A 24,754-nucleotide genomic window follows, 5' to 3' on the forward strand; every position below is an offset into this window, starting at 1 on the left:
GGTTGACCCACCCGCCTAACCCGTTTATTAAACGGGTCAGCCGGGTTGGCATACCCTCAACCCGAACCCGACCTGTTTAATAAACGGGTTACACGGGTCGACCCATTTATTAAACGGGTTGGCTTAAGCCCAACCCGAACCCGCCTAAGAGGCGAGTTGGCGGGTCGTGTCAGAAATTGCCACCCCTATATATATATATATATATATATATATATATATATATATATATATATATATATATATATATATATATATATATATATATATATATATATATATATATATATATATATATATATATATATATATATAAAAGATGCATTCCTTAGGCCTTCTTTTTAGTTAGGTCTAATTAGGCTCCTTTAAGTATTTTTTAGCACGTCCTAACACCGTAGATGTGATCCATAAGTTTTGTTCAGTGAAAACAAGCTTTTGGATTGTCAAAATCTGACTTGTATACAGTTTTTTTTGATGATCCAAAATCAATCATATCACGTTTCCCAGCTCAAAAAAATGTTTTTTTTATCAAAAAAACATGATTCAAAAGTCAATTCCCACTAAATTGGGTATGCTAAACACATCTAACAGTTCAGATCTATCACAAAACACTTAAAACCTATGGGGTGAAACGGGGCAAACAAAAAATGGGACCTAATATGTTCATCTCTCTCTCTCTCTCTCTCTCTCTCTCTCTCTCTCTCTCTCTCTATATATATATATATATATATATATATATATATATATATATATATATATATAGAGAGAGAGAGAGAGAGAGAGAGAGAGAGAGAGATGATTCACATGGGACAGAATTCCATCGACCCCGCCAGGCATGGGCACACTTAACTGCGAATCTGAGCAGTAGCCCACCGGCCACAAGTGCACTTACGCTTCAACTGAATCATCTCTCTCTCTCTATATATATATATATATAGAGAGAGAGAGTATATATATATATAGAGAGAGAGATGATTCAGTTGAAGCGTAAGTGCACTTGTGGCCGGTGGGCTACTGCTCAGATTCGCAGTTAAGTGTGCCCATGCCTGGCGGGGTCGATGGAATTCTGTCCCATGTGTTTCCCACCTGCCATCGTTCGACAGAATTAAACACCTGGAGAAAGACTTATTTTGGTTCACAGCTGACACCTTTATGATTTATGACCCATTAGATTACCTTAAATTGTAGGTCCCGCCATGGGCTTAGGGTGGGGTCCTGTGAACTCTAGAAGTTGGATTTTCGATTCCCAAGGAAATTTTTTTTTTAAGCATTTGAAATTTATGAGATGTTTGCTTCTGAAATAATGTTAAGTTTGGCCCACTAGGACTCTGCCTTCCTAGTCATGGGCACCCTGGTTTGTCACGTGAAATGATCGTTTCCCCAACATGGAAGCGAGTTCAATAGGCATGGGTCCTCAGTGGTTTTACCAATGGGATCAGTTTGCTAATGTGCAGTGTCATTGGGGGTTTTCCTTGGCCTAACCAAAGAATGAAAAAGAAGGTTTGCTATTAAATAATTACAATAAGCAGCCAAATTTTATTAGCTATTTACAATAAGTGGTCCTAACTTTATTAGCAATGATCTATAAGAAGCCATAACTTTGAACAATTACGTTTAGCTGCCTGTTTATATAATTTATGTTTTAAAGACATGCTTGGTCTTAAAGTCATTTAGTCGGCCTTTGTTTAATTAATAAAGTGATTAAAATACCCCCATTTATTGATTTTTCAGAACAAAGGACCATAAGTAGAAATTTTCTTGCAGAAACGGACAAAAATGTTATTCCATATATTGGGCTTGTATTTGAAACTTATTTAGATAGAGTAGGTGGTTAATGTGATGACCCAAATGGCTTTTTTTAAATGGATGATAGCTGGTTTGTTGTCAATTACTCGTTGATTTCTTCAATGTGCACTTCAATTTTGAAGAATCACATTGTTTGTAAGGAAATCATAACCTTTATTAGAAAGCCTAAGGGCCTGTTTGGGATGGGTAGCTGGGTTGGGCGTTTATGGAGTGTATGCATTTGAGGAAATGGCAGCTGCTTTGCCACCTCTAGAAGGTGGTAGCTGCAAAATCCATGTTTTAGTGTAAATACAAAGGAGAAAGGGCCTCACTTCTCATCCCAAATTCATAAATGCCCATTCTAGCGCCGAGATTCCAAACGGGACCACCATGGGCATTCGACCCAGATTTTGCCTCGGGAATACTAAATGCATAAACGCCCATCCCAACGCCGAGATTCCAAACAGACCCTAAATATGTGATGAGTATTGTTTGGGTGAAAGGCTTAAACTGTTTATTTAAATAAAATGTAGATTTTAGTCAGATTTTTATGTTACTTCTGATTCAGCTTTCATTATGTCCTCTTGCGCACTTCACCTAATTAATGTTAAATTCACCCATGAAGGCATTTTTAGACACATGCTCACTTGACAACTTTGCACATTGCTTCTAGCACAGCTGTAATACCTTGATCTGGATTTTAAATTAGATATGAAACCGGTAGTTGAATGCTTGATTTGAGAGCAGATACTTTCGTTCCCAAGCAAACTGCCAATCTATCTAGGAGGCAGATAAGTCTACGCCACCTACCAGTGCTACTCGAGTTCTGAAGTTTTGAGGTCTTAAGGCAAGGCTTACGTTTGGTTTGCGGGGGCCATCTGTGTGACTCTGAATCAAATTTGATTTGGAATCATATGAACGAGAATCACGAGGCCCTTTGTGATTCTCATTCTCATATAAATGAGAAAACGACTCCCATTTGCAAACACAAATGAAAGTAGGTTTCTCACCACTCGTTTTCTGATATTTGTCTAGCCAAGGTCAATGAGACGCATTCTCTCATTTGTATGAGAGTTTGAATCTCATGAGACGTTACCCAACATGTTGGTGTTCCTTCTTCATTCACCATTTAAAGAGATATGTGGTTAGATTAATCAAGCATGCCTTATATGCTCAAGGATGAGAAAATCAAACATGTATGCCTTATACGTTCGAGGATGAGAAAAGTTTAAAGTGAGTTCATTTCTTTGTGGTCAGTTTAGACATTGGACAGAAGAGAGCACTGTAGGCTGATGTCGTCGTTGGCCCCCCCTTCATTTTCTTGAAATTAAAGCACTCGTGGTGTGGCAGGCGAGTTACATCTCTTTAATGCGTCATGGGCCGAAGGGGAGACCCACCACCTCACCCAAAACCAAAAGCAATGACCACCCATGTTGAAGCTGAAGAGGGGCCCTGCCCTCTGCACATGATCTGCCGACATGACAAGAACCAGTCATCTGTCAGTAGTTAGAAAATTGCTTTCTTGATGAGATGAGCTTTGATGTGAGACTCGGAGGTCAGATGCTCCTGGACTGACCCGATGGGCCCCACCGCAATCACACTAACAGGTTCAGGACCACAAACACACTTGATGCTACGTTTTCATGCTTCTTGCTGAGAACCAATCTCATGATATGACGGATGTTGGGGTCCATCTTACATTCAACCCTAAGCCCCAACAAGCAGCTAGGATTAGTTAGCATTAAGTAGGCCTTCCCACCTATATGTGGACTAATCCTGGCCCTCCAAATGCATCAGTTAGACAGATAGAATCAACATAGATCCTCTGACATCATATTTACCAAGGTGATCAAACCGCTCCACTTTAAATCGGTGGCCCATGGAATTGATGTTCCTTTCCTAAAAAGGAGTTACCCTGTTAATCTTGAGTCTGTGAAACTCCATAACATGATAAGCCACTGTTAAAATATGATCTTCAGATCACGATGGGACTCTCACCCCATCGTGGTCTCTTTAGGAGTCCACACCTATTGGGTTCCTATATTCTATGGTATTCTCCTTGTAACCACCTCATCCTTATTATCTTTTGGTTGTTGCCTATAAGGATAAGGCATACCCACTCACCTTAGACTCAGCCTATTGCTAGTTTATATATATATAGCTTCTTTGTAACCCACAATTACAAGCATCAGAGTTCCTCCCCGTCGATGTAGGCCTAGTGCCGAACCACGTTATATGCTACGTTTTCTCTCTTTCTCTCTCTTTTAACATGGTATCAAAGCATAGTGGTAAGAACCTGTGACCATGCCCTTTCAGATCCTCGACTATGGCAGAAAGACACAACGAGTCGAGCGCCTCCATGCATACCATATCTAAAATGATCGTGCAAGAACAAAACCCCATGCTCAAGATCACCACCATACCGTTGAATGGATCTAACTATTTATTTTGGTCCAAGGCAACCACCCTTTTCCTTAGCGGCAAGTCCAAGCTGGGATACATCAACAGTAAGATCGTCGAACAACCCAATTCTGACGACCCTGCTTATGATGAATGAGAATCAAGAAATTACTTGGTCATGTCCTGGTTACTAAACTTCATAAATCAAAGCATTGTCGAAGGTTTTCTTTTCCTCGACACTGTTAAAGAAATATGTGACTCACTAAGAGACATTTATAGCAAGCAGAACAACCTCGCCAGGATCTACCAACTCCAACAAGAAATCTCTTACCTGGCAAAAGGAGACAAGTCATTTCATTCTTATCTGAGTTCCCAGAGCACCATATGGGACTAGATGAAACTATATCAATCCATCACCAATGACATAGAGGTCATCAAATAACACATCAAAGAATATAAGGTTTTCAAAATTTTTGTCGGCCTCGTTCAAGACTACAATAACTTAAGAAGCCAGATCCTCATGTTCAAGGATTTACCTCAATTCAATGAAGTCTGTTCCATAATCCAACGCAAAGAAACTCGCCAGAGAGTCATGGGACCCGAATCAAAGTACCAGACCGAAGCTCACAAAAAAGTTGCTTTCTCCAGTAACTCCAACGACAATGTTACGCAACCACCTCTTGAGAAAGTGACGAACAACCTCCCACGAAAATGGGCAAGACCACGGTGCACTCACTATAAAAAGATCGGACACCTAAAAGAAAAGTGTTGGAAAATTCATGGGCGCCCAAAACAACAACAACCGCGTGAAAGCAACAAGGGGGTCAAAATCGACTCAACCATAGAGGATCTTGTGCAGCTTTTGCAATAAATCAACAAGTCGAACCTTGCAGTTATTCTCAAAGGTTAGCAAAAGAAAACCACAGGTAACACGTCTACACTCGGCACTAAACTTATGGACTCCAGGTGGATTATCGACACCGGCATAATCGACCATATGACGGGAAAGGCATACCTCTTGACAAACATTTGATCGGCCAATAAAGGCCCCATCAGCATAGCTGATGGGACTCAAGTTCCCATCCACAAAATCAGTGACGTATCTCTTTTAAATAACTTGAGGTCGTCAGAGGCTTTATATGTCTCATCTTTCCCTTCTAGCCTCATGTTCGTCAGCAAAATTATAGAAAGTCATAATTGCATCATGATTTTTTCATCTAAACATATGGTTTTTCAGGACCTGAATATAAAGAAGGTGATTAGTCGAGGACACACGGTAAATGGACTCTATCTCCTTGACATAGGAACCCAAGCTCATGTTGCCCATAAAAACACCGACATGGATAAGAAGTGACACTGTAGACTCTAACATACCTCTTATCAAACTTTGAAAAGAATTTTTTCTGGCATCATCTTGACCTAGAAGTCGTGCAACGCATGCCAATTCTCCAAACAAACTAGAAGCAGTGATGTTTTCTCCCTCATTCATTCTGACGTTTGGAGATCGGCCCCCATTGAATCATATTTCGGTTTTAGATATTTTGTCACATTCACTATGATTACTCACACGCAACATGGTTATACCTAATCAAACATAAGGATGAAGTTTTTGACATCTATAGGAAATTCGAGAACATGGTTGAAACCCAGTTCAATGCTAAAATTAGAATGCTTTGTACAGACAATGGGATGTAATACGTGAATTCAATATTCATTAAACACTTTGTTAATCATGGTATTACTCACCAAACCAGCTGCATCGGTACTCCCCAGCAAAACGGCATCGCCAAACACAAAAATAGGATTATCCTAAACATTGCCAGGGCTTTCATGTTTCACATGAATGTCCCCAAACATTTCTGGGCAGACACCGTATCCACGACCTATTACATATCTAATTGTCTTCCTAGTCTGGCCACTGACTTCAAGACCCTCATGGAGATGATTATGAAAGGACACATGTTCATGTCACATCTTCGCGTGTTTGGATGCAAATGTTATGTCCACTTACAGAAAAAATACAAAGACAAACTAGAGAAAAGGATGGAAAAATGCATATTCCTGGGATACTCCTCTTTAAGAAAAGGATGCAAGTGTTATGATCCGATGGATAGGAAACTCTACATCTCTTAAGATGTTGAAATCTTTAAAGAGGAACCCTACTATCAAGCGAAGGATCTGGTCGTCTTCGACAATGACCTTCAGGGGGAGCACTCCTCACAGGATGTCATCCCCGCCTTGCCTGTCATTAACGCAGAAGAAGTTAGTACCACCAGGATCATGGACCACACATCTGTCGAGCATCTCAACAGCAACCACCCCACTAGACCAAACCCAGATGTGACAATCGAAGGCCTCGTCGAACCTCCCATGATGTTGCGAAGATCCAATAGAACCACGAGACAGTCGACCAAGCTGAGAGATTTCTACACCTACCTTGTAACCAGATCCATTGAGCACCCCATAGAGAAGCATGTTTCATTTGACAGGTTCTCCAGTGCATACCTCTCATATCTCTACAATGTTTATTTCACGATTGAACCACACACATTCCAAGAGGCTAACACATAGGAAGTATGGAGAACTGCCATGGAGGAAGAACTCGCTGCTCTAAAAAAGAATGGAACGTGGGAACTCGTCCCTCTCCCTTCAAGCAAAAAACCGATGGGTTGTAGGTGGACCTACACGATCAATCACCGAAGTGATGGAACCATTAATTAGTACATGGAAATACTGGTTGCAAAAGGGTACACCTAAGTTGAAGGAACCGATTACCATGAGACCTTCACTCCGGTTGCTAAGATGAACTCCATCAGAATCCTCATGTCTGTTGCTGCCAACCATAGATGGCCTTTATACCAACTTGACATAAAAAATACCTTCCTTCACGAAGACCTCCAAGAAGAAGTTTACATGGAGCCACCACCATGATACCTTGACACGCGCAATAAAAATCTCGTATGTTGGTTGAAAAAGGACCTATATGGCCTCAAACAATCATCACATGTCGCCAAGCTCACCGATGCCCTCACACAGTTTGGGTTTCAGAGAAGCACATCTGACTACTCTATGTTCAGCCAAAAGAGTGCCACGGGCACCATCATCGTCCTTGTATATGTCGATGACATCATCATTACAGTAGATGACCCCAAGCTCATCGATGCGATAAAAAATCATATGCGTCAAAAGTTTGAGATCAAGGACCTCGGGAAACTTTACTACATCCTCGACATAGAAGTAGCACAATCCGACCAAGGCATATTCTTGTGTCAATGAAAATAACCCATGGATCTGCTCAAGGAAGCCGGAATGGTGAGAGTCAAGCCCACCAACACACCTATCGATCAGAATCACAAAATCAGCAGAGACGAGGGGGAACTGGTTTATGATGTCAACTCCTTTCAAAGATTGGTAGGGTGCCTGATCTATCTCACGGTCACAAGACTAGACATCACTTACGTAGTCAACCTCATCAGTCAATTCATGCATAACCCCAAGGTTTTGCACCTAACCCTCGCTCATAGAATCCTGTGGTACATCAAGTCGTTCCCCGGCAAAGAAATCCTTGTGCATAGGAACGGTAACACCAAAATCATGGGATACTCTGACGCAGATTGGACGAGTGATCACAATGACAGAAGGTCAACTTCTGAATATTGCATGTTCGTAGGTAGAAACCTTGTCACATGGAGAAGCAAGAAGCAAATTGTTTTTGCCCGATCCTGCGCTAAAGTCGAGTATAGAGCTATGGCCTCGGCATCATGCGAGCTAATCTGGATAAAGGCCCTACTCAGCGACATCGGCATCTCAAGCAATGAACTCATGCAGCTAAAGTGCGACAATCAGACTGTCATTCACATTGGGGCTAATCTAGTCTTTCACAAACGAACCAAGCACATCGAGGTCGACTGTCACTTCGTGAGAGAAAAAATCTAGACAAGGACCATATCCACCACACACGTTAGGAGTACCGATCAGCTTGCCGACATTTTCACAAAAACAATTAGTGGCGACAAACTTCAAGATGTCAGAGTCAAGTTGGGACTAATCAATATCGAGTCCCGACTTGAGGGGGAGTGTTAAAATATATATGGTCTTTTGATCACGATGGGACTCTCACCCCATCGTGGTCTCTTTAGGAGTCCACGCCTATTGGGTTCCTATGTTCTATGGTATTCTCCTTGGGACCACCTCATCCTTATCTCCTAGTGGCTGTGGCTAAGGATGAGGCATACCCACTCACCTTGGACTCTGTTTGTTGCTAGTTTATATATAGCCTCTTTGTAACCCACGATTTTATAAACTTACGAATAATATAAGCATCAGAGTTCCTCCCCGTGGACGTAGGCCTAGTACCAAACCACGTTACGTTTTCTCTCTTCCTCTCTCTTTTAAAAGCCACTGACAATTGAAAATCTTTTTTCTGTTTAGCAAAACCCTTTTCTCTGTTCAGCTGACTGTTTATCTATCGAGGGGGCTGTTAATCAACCGCATCAACTTGAAGGGAACTCGACCCAATTATTTGACCCGTCTTCCGTCCAGTTCCATCTTGGGTTTACCTTTTTGGTGATCCCAATTAAGAGAAAGCTGTTCAGCTCACACATCAAATGCAAAACAATAATGGCCAACTGCTGTAAAATTCGAGAGCAGTTACCAACATATTGTATATGACATTATATTCCCTCACCAACACACATCTATCTCATTTCATGGAGTTAGTTGTGCATGGCAACATTATCGCACATCTTATGGTTTCCAAATGAAATGGGGGGTGGAGATTGAATGTGACCGACAATCAGTTATATAAAATATGACCTTCATTGCTCTCTATAAATCCTTCCTTCACAATCCCTTGGCCACACTACTCATTAGCCAGTTCTTACACTGACCGAGCCTCCCCACCTGCACCACATTCACTTATCCCAACTCCAAAAGATGGACTCTTCTTTGCCGGATTTCTCTTCCTCCGTGAAGCTCAAATATGTCAAACTGGGCTACCAGTACCTTGCCAACAACATCATCACCTTGCTCCTCCTCCCTATCATCGCTGCCATCATCGTCGAGGTAACTCGACACGACCCCAAGGATTTCCTTGCACACTGTCAATCACTCCACTCCAACCTCATTCAAATCCTCTTCTCCTCTCTCTTCGTCATCGTGGCGGCCACCGTCTACCTCATGTCGAGGCCACGCCCAATCTTCTTGGTTGACTTTGCCTGCTTGAAGCCCCCGTCGACATGCCGAACCCCGTTCTCCACTTTCATCGAGCACGCCCACATCCACTCTGCCTACACCGAGAGCAGGAACCCATCGCAGTACTTCGAGAAGAAGAGCGCCGACTTCATGCAGAAGATCCTTGAGCGGTCCGGCCTCGGACAAGAGACCTGCATCCCTCCGTCTCTTCACTACTTTCCGTTCAGCACCACCATGGAGGCCTCCCGAGCCGAGGCGGAGCTCAGCATCTTCTCCTCCATGGACGCGCTCTTTCAGAAGACGGGCATCAAGCCGAAAGACATCGACATACTCATCGTGAACTGCAGCCTCTTCTCGCCAACGCCTTCTCTTGCGTCCATGGTGATCAACAAGTACAAGATGAGGAGCAACATACACAGTTTCAACCTTTCCGGCATGGGCTGCAGCGCCGGGATGATCTCCATTGACCTCGCACGCGACATATTGCAGGTGCACCCCAATTCCTACGCGGTTGTTGTCAGCACTGAGATCCTCACACCCAATTGGTACGACGGAAACGAGCGCTCCATGCTGCTCCCCAACTGCCTTTTCAGAATGGGCGGCGCCGCCGTGCTCTTGACCAATCGCCGGAGCGAGAGACGCCTTGCAAAGTACCGCCTTATTCACGTGGTGCGCACCCACAAGGGCGCGGAAGACACGGCGTACACATGCGTTTTTCAGCAGGACGACGAGGTGGGGAAGGTGGGGACCATGCTGTCCAAGCACCTCATGTCTACCGCGGGAGACGCACTCAAGTCGAACATCACGACGATCGGACCGCTGGTACTGCCGGTGTCGCAGCAGCTACGGTTCTTGTTCACCCTCATAGGGCGCAAGGTATATATGTTGAATATTAGTGTGTGTACATGTATGCATGTTTGGATATCTCAGTAAAGATGTGATGAATAAATAAGAACAGTAAGTATATTATTGATTTATTCTTTTCGCCTTGTTTTTCTAATTTCTTGATGAGTTGAGTTGGTGGTTATCTTCTTGATCAAGGGCTTTTTGGTTTTTATTTTATAAGGTGTTCAACCGTAAGTGGAAGCCATACATCCCTGACTTCAAGCAAGCATTCGAGCACTTCTGCATCCATGCCGGCGGGAAGGCGGTGATCGACGAGCTGGAGAAGAACCTGCAGCTTCTGCCGGAGAACACGGAGGCTTCGAGGATGACACTGCACCGATTCGGCAACACGTCGTCGTCGACGCTCTGGTATGAGCTCGGCTACATGGAGGCCAAGGGAAGGATGAGAAAGGGAGATCGGGTGTGGCAGATCGCGTTCGGAAGCGGGTTCAAGTGCAACAGTGCTGTCTGGAGGTGCAATCGCACCATCGAGGCGCCGGTGGAGGGTCCGTGGTCCGGCTGCATTGATAGGTATCCCGTTCATATTCCCGACGTGGTTAAGCTCTAGGCTTTATCACCGCAATGCACAGGCAAAAATGGTTCGCTGTCTGTTCCAAGATGACCATCCCTCGTACTTCTTGGCTTTCAGTATGTGTTTTTTCTGTTTCTTCATCGTGTCCTTAGAAACGCTCAAAGTGGCAGTTGCTAATCTTTTCCTACCGTGAATGAAGCAAACATCAAGTGTCATGCTGGTGGAACAAGTAGGCTTCTTTTTGCATTTAAATCCATTCATACAAAAGCTTTTACTTGGGCTGATATGGCAACATTTTTTTAGAAATCTGTGCTCACTGTCAAATTAAAGACTTTCGTTTACATGAGAATAAAACAAACAAAGCTTCAGTGTTTTATTTTTAGGTCGTCCTCAGATAAGGCTTGGTAAACGTTAATGGTATTACCGACCGACCACCAAAAAATCAGTGGTTTTCTCCAATGTCAATGAAGAAAAAAAGCAAAATGTTACGTAGGAGCATAAAAATAAAAAAGAGACAAGTAATAGTGAAATAATAATCCCACAGTAGAGAACCTATCAATCTAATTATTGAATCAGGTGAACATCTTCACCTATCAAAGAAAATAATCAGGTGAACATCAAGCCAAAAATTAAACGGATCTAAAACTCAAATCGTATTGTTTATAGCTTTCCTTTTTAAGGGGAGCCATAGATAGTAAAAACATTATCGGCAGAAAATCGATACAAAAATGACCCGATTCAGAAAATTTTCAAATAAATCATAAAAATGCTTTAAAATAGTTAATATTTTTGTGAAACATGTCAACTGCTGGTTAAAAGTTATCCGAGATTCAGTGGTGAATCGGAATAGGCCGATTCACCTGGCCCAACTAATTCGTGGGCTGATACGAATCTGACAGCAGTCATCGAGTAATCACCTCCTCCTTAGATTGCACCGGCTTAGATATATTTGATATTTCGACCACTATTTCGATACCTGGGTACGTAAATACCTACTGAAAAGTATAAATTTTCCCGTCACATAGATACGGCGGTAGATACGTCCATTTTACCTTTGAACTGGTATTTCATGTCAGGTACCATCTTTTCTGAATTTTGTAATATAGTTCCAACTTTTCCTGAAAACCGTCAAACAGGGACCTGCCTCACACAAATCAGAGGAAACATTTTATAGTTCTGCGGAGTTCTTGTTTTGCCCTTATTACTAAAAATACTTTGGTCACCCTTCTAACATAGAGAAATACTTAACTACCCCAGTAATTAAACGCACGTCCCTCTATTTTACCAACTTACTTTGTTTCCGAAATGGATAAGAGTTCAGACCGAGTTCTGAAATGGGTCTGACCCACATAATTGGTTTAAGCGGGTCTGACTCAGGTACGGATCTAGGCATTACTGAGTCCAACTTAATTGGATCTCTCATAACTGGATCAGGATTCAAAGTTGGACGAGGATTAGCCAAAATGAATCCAGATCTGAATTGTTGAAAATCCAATATTTCATGAATATGGGTACGTGAGTGCTTCGTTTTATGCTATCACCTGTGTTGCTATTTTAATGTGGGCTCTCTCCCAGCCACGATGGAGTCGCAAACCAGCCTCTCTTTCAGCCACTGACTAACGTAGAAAGCAGGACGAGGTGGAGTCGGTGGGTCCGAAGAAGAAGAGGGAGGGATGGGGGAAGAGTGTGGACCCTACAAAAAGAGAAAGGAGAGAAGTGCGCAACCTTAGAACAGGAAAACATGAAGATAGTGAAAATGGCTATGGGAAAGAAGTGGGCTTGCGTTGGGACCAAGGAAAGGGCTGTGTGGGAAAGAAGAGATGGGCTGGACAGGAAGAGAAGAAACGGGAATGTGGAAAGAAAATGGTAGAGGGTATTTGTGGAATTTTATAATATTTAATTCAGGGTTAAGTAAGGTTACTTCAGGTCCTCATTTGGCAATTGTCAGGAAAAGTTGGGTACTATATAAGGAATTGGAGAAAAGATGGTACCTGACCTGTAATATAAGGTAAAAAGGCAGGTCCCCTTCACTGCCGACTTCCTTGCTTAAACCGAGCAAAGTTGGATGATTGCTTTGCAAGCGCGGGCACCTCTAAGTCGAAGAGGATTTGATAAATGAAGGTTCTGAAGAATTAATTGAGGAAGACAGTAGAGAGAGCAGACACCACCCATCTGCTCTCTCAAAATTTTAGCAGAAAACAGGCAACTCAAATTTTTATGAGAAATCAGGCCGTGAGAAAAGATATAAGCTGCTTGTACAACTCTGTAGCTACATGGTTGCTTCTGCGCTCTAAAGCAAACTCTGTGTCACTCCTTTAAACAGAAATCTTAATGGCATCAGCAGAGAAAATAGAGCAGAGTATAAGACATGAAAAAACGCAAACAGGCCAGTGAAGCAAACAAGAAAACCAAACTGCCTCTTGCCGAAGCTTCTGCAAGAATAACCCACTAGCATATATATATATATATATATATATATATATATATATATATATATATATATATATATATATATATATATAAAAGAAGTTTTTGATTTTATGACCAAGAAACCCTGGCTGAAGCAAGGAAAACCCTGGGTGAGGCGTTATAACCACCCTGCCTTAAGTAGCCCACCTCTGAAAGCTAGGGACATACCCGTGGACCAATGAGGTTTGATCTGTCATCTCAGCACCAATGTTGTCAATATTGGTATCAGCCCTGTATGGTTTTGCCAACGATTTAGGTGAATTGGCAAATATGGATACTCAAGTGAATCATTTTAATGAATAGGCAAAAAAATAATTTAAAAATATTACATGTCAATCAGAACGTGACACACGTTAAAGTCATTAAAATAATATTAAAAATTAATTTTAATAATTTGTTATATTTATTAAAAAATGGCTGATTTAGATTTGCAATGGGTTGGAGTGCGCAGAATTGGTAAGGCGGGGTCCCTGCTGCTTGATGTCCACTAACTTCTCTCTTATTTTCTGTTTGTATTTGATACTCTGTTATGTCATTTATTTGTAATGGAATCTTGGTGATACCTTGTCACCAAGCTCCTTATATACTCTGCTGAATGAAAATATATTTCTTTCAAAAAAAAAATATATGACGGCATAACCTCTTGACTTCCATCAGTTTCCTAAAGCTTGATGGTGGCTCACAGTTTTTCTTGGTAATTTAATATGAAAATTGCTTGGCAATTATTTACATCTTCAAAAACCATTGTACTCAACAGCTCTTTCAATACTACCTTTTAGTCCAGTACCATAGAGAAAACTCGTGGTTTACCACTAGAGGTGTCAACGGGTTGGGTTTACCCAGACCAAACCCTATAGGGTCCGGGTATGGTGATAAATAAGAAGATCCGACTAATACATAGATTCGGGTATAGTTTGTCAAATTTTATACCAGACCCAGGCCTGGCCTGAGTTCAGATTAAGACCCACAATTTTTCAATGTAAAAATGATAAAAAAAATTATTATTTTACCGGGTATGGTCTAGGTCTGGTTCATGTAGTTCTTTTCGGGTATGGATATGGTTTTTCTTAGGATGGGTCCGATTAGACCCATGTCCACACCCGATACCATACCCAAAAATCAGGGCCAGGTCTGGTTCCACCTAGGCCAGAACCAAACCCGACCTGTTGACACTCCTATTTATCACATAGTTACCGAAATCTTATCGGAGTCTTAAGCTTGCTTTAAAATCATGAACCCACTTTCACACCTTTGAAACTAACTTTATGAGAAATTTGCCTCCTAAAAAATAAATGATTTTTTTTTTTATATTTACATGGAGAAACCACCCAGAGGGTCATAGGCCTAGCCGCGTTGGCTTTGCCTACGACCGTTGTCTTGGCAGCGTAAAACTCTGTGGGCTTACTCTTTGCCCCATGGAGTCGCCACGCTTCAGCTTGCGCAAGAGATGACGCCCATGGAATTTGAACCTATAAAAATAAATGATTTGTTTCTCTTTCTTCTTCTTTTCTTTCTGAGAGAAGCTTGTTTCTCTCATATAACACGAATTTACTTTGAGGTTGTGGGTGTCTTTGTCATGTTTAAAAAAATTCGTGCTTTCTTTTAAAATTTAATATTCTTATTACCAAATATATATACGCTACTAATGGATATTAAAAAATAGTTAAATTTTATATCAAGTAAAAAAATGTAAGTTTTAACTATATTCTTAATGCTAATGTTGCCCTTCTCCAATTGGCTGTCTTTAATTATGAATTAGTTATTCTTTAAAATGCTTTGTACAGATGTTGACATTGCAATTGAGGCCTGGTTTCAGTCCATTAACAGGGCTCTTAAGGCAAGAGGGTTGTGTATGTTCGCCCCCGATGATTCACTGAATCCCACGTCTGTGTTCGGGGCTTTGAATGAGCACCACGTATACAAGCACATGGGGCTCGTATTCCCATGTATGTTGACATAACTTTGCATCAGACTCTGGTGTTGTTGTAAAGACTTAAGTACCCTTTATTGCTATTCTTCTCATAAAGTGATGGTTTGAGAAAATGACAAAAATGCCTTTCATTCAAAAAAGAAAAAATAAATAGTTCAAAAAAAGGACAAACATGTCCTCCATCCAGAAAGTCGAGGATGATGTTGACTCTTCAAAGTCTTCTTCTTTTTCTGTTCAAAAAAAGGACAAACATGTTTTCTTCTTCTTTCTCCGTAAAACACTGTAAAACCCTTTCTCTCTCTAGAGAAGAAACATGTTCATCTCGTTCCGGTGACGGGTGTTCTACGAAATGTAAATCCCCCCTTCTGTAAGGGCAAAAGGCCATGAACACGTTGGGAGGAGCCCTCAGACCCCCCCTTCTGTAAGGGTAAAAGCTCTGAATCAGACTCCATAACTCTTCAAGTTGAATGATGCTACCCACACTGGGAGGAGCTCTCAGACCCCCCTTTCTGTAAGGGTAAAAACTCTAAATCAGACTCCACAACTCTTCAACTCCAGGGAACGAGATGAACACCCGTCACCGGAACGACGGCTCTGCTGAGACCTCCTCGCTAGGGAGAAGAAGATGACGTGGTGGAGCTTCTGCTGGCCATCCTCAGCGCGACTGCACCGACTGGGTTACTGTCGAGGAGGAGGGCGAGAACAGTGACTCTTAGCTTGGGCAATCTTTCTTTTGATGATTGTGGTTGTAATGTATCGTTGAAGTTAAAATGGGGAATGAAATGACAATAGAAATTGCTGAAAATTTACAGAAATAAACTAGACTCAATAACGAAGACACCACTTTTTACGGATTTGGAATATGACCTCCGGTTAGGGAGATATGACTCTGACAAGTTGGTCCTAATTTGCGGAAGACACTACAAATCGCGGATTTGGAATATGACCTCCGGTTAGGGAGATATGACTCTGACAAGTTGGTCCTAATTTGCGGAAGACACTACAAATCGCTATAGCGATTTGCGGAAGACACTACAAATCGCTATAGCGATTTGCGGAAGACACTACAAATCGCTATAGCGTTTTGCGATTTACGGAAGACACTACAAATGCTATAAATTGTTGTAGGAAAGCCCGATAATACTACAAATCATTGTTGGAAGGCCCAAAAAAATGCTGTAGGAAAGCCCGATAATACTACAAATCCGCGCGGGGGGGGAGCCCCCGGACCCCCCTCCTGTAAGGGCAAAAACTCTAAATCAGGCACACAAGTAGAGAGAGAAGGGAGAGAGAGTGAGAGGGTTGGTGTTCATGGCCTTCTCCAGGAGGAACCCTTTACCTCTCTTGATTTCTTCTCTACAGAGAGAGAGAGAGGGTTTTACAGTGTTTTACGAAGAAGGAAGAAGAAGAAGATGACGATGCAGCAATGTAGGATCGTCTGTTGGATGTGCACAGAAGTAGAGAGAGAAGGGAGAGAGAGTGAGAGGGTTGATGTTCATGGCCTTCTTCAGGAAGAACTCTTTGTTTCCCTTGATTTCTTCTCTAGAGAGAGAAAGGGTTTTACAGTGTTTTACGGAGAAAGAAGAAGAAAACATGTTTGTCCTTTTTTTGAACAGAAAAAGAAAAAGACTTTGAAGAGTCAACATCATCCTCGACTTTCTGGATGGAGGACATGTTTGTCCTTTTTTTGAACTATTTGTTTTTTCTTTTTTGAATGAAAGGCATTTTTGTCATTTTCTCAAACCATCACTTTATGAGAAGAATAGCAATAAAGGGTACTTAAGTCTTTGCAACAACACCAGAGTCCGATGCAAAGTTATGTCAACATACACGGGAATACGAGCCCCATGTGCTTGTATACGTGGTGCTCATTCAAAGCCCCGAACACAGACGTGGGATTCAGTGAATCATCGGGGGGGGGGACATATAACCTGCTTTGTCTTAAGGCAGGTTTGTTTGGGTATCCCATCCTGATTGATTGACAAGCTAACTGCCCTCTTGTATGATGACATTTTGACTGTACGTAGCCGCAACGACATGTTAGTGACTTGATCTTGATATCTAAGGTCTAACGTGTTCTGCTAGTCTTGGTTGTTTAGGTAAAAAAATAGTTTTTAATTGTTTAGGATTATGTTAATATTTTTTGAGAGTATGCTTTTATGCCTGCGCTTCTTTCTTTTAAGCCCAAACCGGATTCATATAATTTACATTATTAAGTATAATACTCATGTAAGCTGCGATGCCATGAAAGTTGTCCAAGACATCTACCAGCAGGACTGTCTCATGCAGTTCATGATGAGGCCGAATGATAGTTTTAATACTATCTAATGCCAGTTGTTTCATATTGACCCTATCCAATAGTAGCATAGGCTTAACGCTCTTGTAATACAAGAGGAGAGGCAACGAGAATTGTTCATGGTGACACCATCTGAGCTTGTGGCTGCTGTTTTGAGAAAAATGTTGACCAGGACAATCTCCAAGAGCTGGCGTCGGACTTGAGGGGGTGTGTTAAGGAAGGTGCCGAAGGTGTTCAACCAAGTAAGATAGGTATTCAAGATGGCAATGTACATCAAAGAAACAATGTGATGCTGAATAGAAATATTGAAGACAGAAGTGAAGAAAGGAAACCTCATCAAGGTGGCACGTTGAGCTTGGCCTTGGCAAAAGAATGAGAAAACAAAAATAAAGAACAAAATAGAAAGAATATTCAACTTACCTTGTGAGAGAAAAATTCCTTATTAAAATCCTTACCTCAATCTTGTAAATGTCAGTAACCTTAGTTACCTTAAGTATCATGCAAGGGCTATTTTATATGTAATTGGGGTCTCCCCAAAATCGTGTGAGTGAGAGAAAGAAAGAGAAAGAAATAGAAGTAAGGAAGAAGAGAACTCTTCCATCGTGGATGTAGGTGCTTCAAGCCGAACCACGTAAAAATGTGTTTTCCTATGTGTCTGTATGATCTTGCCTCTTTACCACTTTTACATCATATCAAGAGCAGGCATGATCACAATAGTTGAAGTTTGTATGTGATTTTTGTTTTTGTGTTCCCATGGCCGGTTCAAGCATGTCCTCCAGTCTTTCACTATCTCTCAATCATGTTGTACAGTTGAATGCCTTCTCAATCCTTGTCTTCATCAAATTGGATGGCACAAACTATCTGTTGTGACGTTCGTTAGATAGAATAGATTATGAAAACTGAAAAAACTAACACCATTAGTTATGTATAGCCAGGATTTGATTAAATATGTTGATGGTTCCTTCTTACCTTCTAATCAGCACATTAATCATGGTGAGAAGACTTCTCGCAATCCAGACTATTTTATGTGGAAAAAAGCCAACCAATTGGCTCTTGGTTGGATAAAAGCTACTATGAATGAGTCTATCCTTAGACAAATAATAAGGTTCTCCACTGCTCACGAGGCTTGGCTTTTCTTGGAGCGTTCTTACTCATCTCAATCAAAACTAAAAATCCTTCAGTTAAATTGAGAACTTCAAAGTGTTAAGGAAGATGAAAAATTCATAGTTGAATATCTCAACCATGTAAAATTCATTGATGATTTGTTAATTGCTATTTGTGAGAAAATTAAGGATGAAGATCTTATCATGTACACTCTCAACGGCACTAAGTATGAGAGCTTTATTACTATTGTCTATGCCTATTAAGAGATATTATCATCGTTTGTTAAAGTTTTTGACTTGATTCTCACTCAAGAGAAGAGGTTGCAAATGATCATGCCAAAACAACTTCATCAAGTTGAGTCTTTCTCAACTGCCTTCTTTTTTCAAAGAGGTTGGGGCCATGGAAATAACTTTTAAGGTCATGAAGGAAAAGGCCAAGGTGTTGGGTGAAATTTTCAAAACAACTTGCAAGCTCAAAAAAATAGATCCAATCAAGCCTCCAACTCATCCTATGATGGGCATGCAGTGTGTCAATTTTGTGGTCATAAAAATCACATTGTACGTCAATGTTATGACATACCCAAGGCCTTTGATGATGTTGCCTTAAATTCCTCTCAAGATGATGTTTGGTACTCTGACACTAGAGCAACAAATCATATGACTTCTGAAATTCAAGTATGGTTGATAAGAAAAAGTAAACAAATCCATCATTGTTAGGACGGAGCAAGTTTTCATATCTCTAACACTGGTAATATCAATCTCAACTGGAACTCAAACTTTTTTGTTTTAAAGAATGTCCTACAAGTTCACAACATTAAAAAGAACATGTTATATGTGGCCAAGTTTACTCATGATAACAACTACATTTTTTAATCTGATTATCATGGGTTCACTATGAAGGATTTATAGAAAGGAACCATCCTCAAAAGAGGACGTAGTAGGAGCAGTTTATACTTTTGGCTTGGAGCTCTTCAGAAAATCAACACTAAGGGAGAAGAGGTTCACGTTTCTGTCGAAGGAGTGACATCTAACACTTGGCACTGCTTGTTTACGTATGTGGACAAGATAATTATTGCCAGTGACTAGTCCAATATATTGGTGACCTAAAGGAATTTGTCAACAAGTTTTGCCTCAAATATTTGGGAGTTCACAATTACTTTTTGGGCATCGAGGTGGCAAGATCCAAGCTTGGGATTTTTATTTTTCAACAGAAAATATGGGATATTTAGGAGCACATCCTATTGACTTTCCTATGAAGAAAAATTTTAAACTAACTGCAGACAGTGGTGAACCCCTTATCAGCACCTTATAGCAAGACTTATGTATTTGGCCATCACTCAGCTTGATCTAAGCAGTACATATACCTAGTCAGTTTATAAGCCAACACCGCATACCACACATGGAAGCAGCCCCACGTCTTATAAGATACTTTAAGGGTTCTACCATAGGGTATTGCATTATGATTGGAGAAAGTCCCATATCATTGAAGATCAAGAAACAAAATACAGCTCTCATATCCTCAGTAGAAGCAGAGTATTGAGATGTGATCATGACTAGTTTCGATTTAACATGGGTCAAGTACTTATTAGATGATCTTAGAATTTTCGATACTCAACCCATGTTATTATATTGTGACATGCCCTCCACATTGTGACCTAGTTTTACATGAATGGACAAAACATATAGAAATAGATTATCATATTGTCCGAGACAAAATACAAAGTGGGCTCATTCGAATTAAGGGCCAAGTAATTATTAGATTTACTTGGAATTTGCCATGCTCAGCCCACGTTACTATATTGTGACAATCAGGCTGCCTCCACGTTGCAACCTACGTAGTTTTTAATCAGTGGACAAAACATATAGAAATAGATTGTCATGGTTTCGGACCGCCATATTTTTCACCTTTTTGCTATGATGTATATACCTCTTTGCTACTCTAGAGTGCCCCACAAGGCCTTACGGTCTAAGAACTGTATTCGAACCCTCTCTTCCCCTCTTGATGTACTTTGCTTTCAAGTATCTATAAAGAAGCTTTTTGCATCCTTCTCTCTTTGCTCTCTTTGTGTTTGTGCATACACGTACTCTTGCTTCCGCTCGTGCGCGTGTGTTGTGTGTTGCTTGTACGCTTAAAAGGCCTGCCTTCAGTGTTTGTGATTGCCCGAAGCTACATCACGGGGGCCTTCGCTTCCAAGCCCGTGACAGTCATATTGCCCGAGAGAAAATACAAAGTGGGCTCATTCAAACTCAGTGTGTTCCTACTTCTCGGCAGAATGTGGACATCTTTACTAAGGCGTTGGGAAAGGATCATTTTGTTCGTATGAAGGGCAAGGTGGGCATGTTGGATCCACACACTCCACCTTGACGGAGAGTATCAGAATGACCGTAATTACCTCACGGTAATTCTGGTAACTTGGTGAAATGTAGTAAAATGGTAACTTGGTGATGTATAGTAAAATATAAATATTTTAGATAGATTTTGTAACACAGACCTGGATAGAGATTTGAGATTTGAGATTTTAGGAAAGTTTGAAGTTCACTTTTGTGTATCTGATCTCTAAAATCAAGGAGATCAAATTGTTGTATCCTCATGTATTTATATTTCCTTTTCATGAATCAAGATATCAAGTTTTCCATTCATCTTCATATTTCCTCTGTAACATTTTTACAGATACAAAATATCAGCAATGGAGCCAAATAGCAGATGGTGGGTGATCAAGTGTAGCAGCACATCAAAAGTGTGCAATCACATTGCACACCATTTTGTTTGTTGTGCTCCCTAACTGCAAAGCCAGCAGCAAATTTGAAGTCGGGTTGTTGGCTTGCGTTGGGAACATCCTGACATGATCCAGGGTAGGGAGGAGTGTATTGCAGCCACAGCCACATATGACACAGTCAGGATGATGAGAGATCCAAGGAATGGATGCCGGCCTATAGCCATGTTGTGATTTGGACAATTATTGGGCTTGGGGCTGGTGTAGCAAGGAGTGGATGGTTGAGAAATGGATGAGTTGCAGATCAATGATTTATAGGAGGGAAGTTGGCATGTCAAAACATTCAGCATAAGATTACAATCTGCTTAAGGTATGCACTATGACAGCATAGCCAGTGAAGGGGCACATCTTGACTTCCATCAGCTTCCTAAAACTTCATGCTTGCTAGATGTGGTGGCCCACAGTTTTCTTGGTAATTTGATATGAAAATTGCTTGGCAATTATTTAAATTTTTCTGAAAGCATTGTACTTCAACAGCTCTTTCAGAACTACTTTCTAGTCTGATACCACGATGTATGCTTGTTGTTTGTCATGTAGTTGGTTAGCCAGAAGCTTATTAGAACATTAATGGAAGCTTATTAACAACAGCTCTTTTTAAACTACTTTCTAATCAGGTTGGGTTTTTAATGAAGAGTAATGCTATGGTGCTCCCGGAGCGCCTGCACCCAGTTACTAGAAACCAAAGGTGTAGATATATTCACCATAGTTTGTTTGATAAGAATCATTCCTTGGATCATCTTTTTTTGGATATAAAAATAGGATTTTTCAAGTCGTGAAATTTTAGTACGTTGTAAGCAATTGATTTTTGAAGATCTTAAAAAACCCACATGTATGACATAATCACATGATCCAAAACTTGTGTTCTACTAAAAAATACATGTAGATCGTATACGAAAAAAACTCAAAAAACTTGTTTTTTTTATTAGATATTAACAACATTATGTATTAACAAGTTACACTAAATATTTGTAAATCAAAATTTTTTATAAACATGTATGGCAGCTTTGGATGGCCTCCTCTACATATGCTCTCTCTTTATCACCTTCTCCTCCTTTAATTTCTGTTCTGTTGTTTCTATGTATTCTTATTTCTCTATATTTCTGTGTCTTCTGCAGTGACCTCTCATCGTGGCTTATACTTTATAATTATGGTGACAAATAAGAAGACCTGATTAAGACCCAGGTTTGGACCCAAAGGTCTGATTAATATATGGATCTGGGTATAGTTTGTAAAATTTTATCCCCTACCTGAGTTTCGATTAAGACTCACAATTTTTTAATATAAAAATGATAAAGATATTATTTTACTGGGTATGATCTGGGTCTGGTTCATGTAAACCCGACTCGAGTTCATACTTGAAAATCTGGTCCTAAGTCTGGTTCCAAACCAAACTCGGCCGGTTGACACCCCTAGTTGGAGGGGTAAATAGTCAACGACTTCATTGGGCCTCCGTCTCATTGTTCTTCTTCGTTGTAATTCTTCCAATATAATATAATTTAAAATAATAATAATAATCAACGAGTATTTATCCCTGCATTCAGACCCCACGATAAATAAAGTTGAAAGATGGTTTTGTGAATGATGCCCAATAATTATCAACAGGGCCAATAAAGTCTGGTACAAGCTGCTATTGCACGTCACTTTGTGTTGAGACCTTGCAAGTTCAAATCTCAATGATATCGTTGTATAATTGGTAGCCTAACCCAGCTAGACGTTCAAAAAAATGGTGCCCAATAATTACCAATTACACTTTGTAAAAGCATTCTATCTGCCACCGACCACCACCACCTTCTGGACCTAATGATTTCAGCCATTTTTATCTGTTTTCCTTTATTTCTTGTACGATACTTTGAAGAAGTTGAAGGTCATCATAGCATATTTGTTTTGATTGGTGAGGTGTAAAGTATAAAATTTGTTAGCTACAGTAAAAGACCAAACCAACACCCCCTCTCTCTTCGAAAAGAATTTTTTTTTCTCTCGCATCCCTAAAGCCAACTCTCTCTCTCTCTCTCAAAGCAACCACGTCTAACTCTCTCTCAAACCCCAAATCCCCAAACCCAGCGGTAGCCATCTGCGGCTCTTGCTCTTTTGTCAACACTCACAAACCCCCATCACCACGGGCTCTTGCTCTTTCTCTCTCAACACTCCCAATCCCCAATACCACCGTCAGCCAAACCCAGCGGCAGCCATCTGCAGCTCTTGCTCTTTCTCTCTCAACACTCTCAAACCCCCATCACCACCGTCGGCCCCCAGCGGCAGCCATCTGCAGCCACCACCGTTAGCGTCCATCTCTAGCCATCATCGAGCCCTCGAACTTCTCACTACCACGAGTCTTCCACTGAACCGTCATTTGTTAGATCTTCCCGTCCTCCCTTACACAGTCACCATCGAGCCATGAAACTTCTCTTTGCGATGAGACGGGATCATGTAGAGGAGGAAACCCTGTTCACGGGTTGAGCCACTGACGGCCATGTGATCAACTCAAATCTTGACCCTCATTTTATCAAGGTCAGGCCAGCCGCAACGCTCACCCCTAAGCCCCTTCTGGTCACCCTCTCTCTCTGTGTGTGTGTGAACATGAAGACCCCCCATCTTTGCCAGACTTTCTGTAATGAGTTTTGAGAGCTCGACGACCACTTGCAATGGATTCTGTTAAAAGAGAACAGTTTTTCATATAGCAAATTTGGTCCTTTCTCTCTCTGTCTCTCTCATTCCCCTTCCCCCTCCCTGTTCACTGCTGCAGAGCCTGCACGAGCCTCTCCTCATCGTGGCAGAACTCAGCCAACGGAGCCCCTCCCGACTCTCTCTCTTTCTCTCTTTCTCTCTTTCTACAAAACCCTTGCAGCAGACACGCATATTCTCCCCTCTGATATCGAGCACCTCTCGACCTTCACCACACAGTTTTTCGCCATAGAGCGTACCGCCTAGACCGCACCCCCAACCTCAACGGCTTGTCACTGAGATCCAAGATAACCCCAGCAGCCCTGGTGAACTCCCTGTTCCAATCCAAGAGGAACAATATCGTGTCTCTCGCTTTCAGATTGGCCTTCCACGCCTTTCCTACAAAGGTCTCATTGAAGGAGACGGTAAGTCTCTCTCTCTCTCTCTCTCTCTCTCTCTCTCTCTCTCTCTCTCTCTCTCTCTCTCTCTGTGTTGAGGATGAGAGGCAAGCCACGAGGTCCAATCGATTTTGAAGTATCTCATTTAGTCGTTCGGTTTCTCACAACAAAGAGGCTCTCCGAGAGTTGGCAGATGGGATTAATGCTTGGGCCTTTGTGGTGTCGCTCCAAAAGTGGAGGGCTTCGGTTAGGGTCCCTTTCAGGTTGTCTCAGGGATTCTTCACATCCTTATTTGGGTTCTTGGTCCGCGACTTGCATCGATGAGCGCTTG

At 41.3% G+C, this 24,754-nt stretch overlaps 1 protein-coding gene across 1 annotated transcript; it reads left to right on the forward strand.

Annotated features, from left to right (window-relative positions):
- The first annotated feature begins 8,597 nt into the window (after positions 1–8,597).
- Positions 8,598–11,049, forward strand: LOC149848116 (3-ketoacyl-CoA synthase 5-like). The gene is made up of 2 exons (XM_090010476.1): positions 8,598–10,251; positions 10,442–11,049. The coding sequence occupies exons 1-2, from the start codon at positions 9,118–9,120 to the stop codon at positions 10,826–10,828; spliced, it is 1,521 nt and encodes a 506-aa protein (XP_089866602.1). The 5' UTR covers positions 8,598–9,117; the 3' UTR covers positions 10,829–11,049.
- The last annotated feature ends 13,705 nt before the right edge of the window (positions 11,050–24,754 follow it).

Source organism: Nuphar pumila, chromosome 1, assembly GCF_984573655.1.
Source record: "Nuphar pumila chromosome 1, dmNupPumi1.hap1.1, whole genome shotgun sequence".
Taxonomy (NCBI): domain Eukaryota; kingdom Viridiplantae; phylum Streptophyta; class Magnoliopsida; order Nymphaeales; family Nymphaeaceae; genus Nuphar; species Nuphar pumila.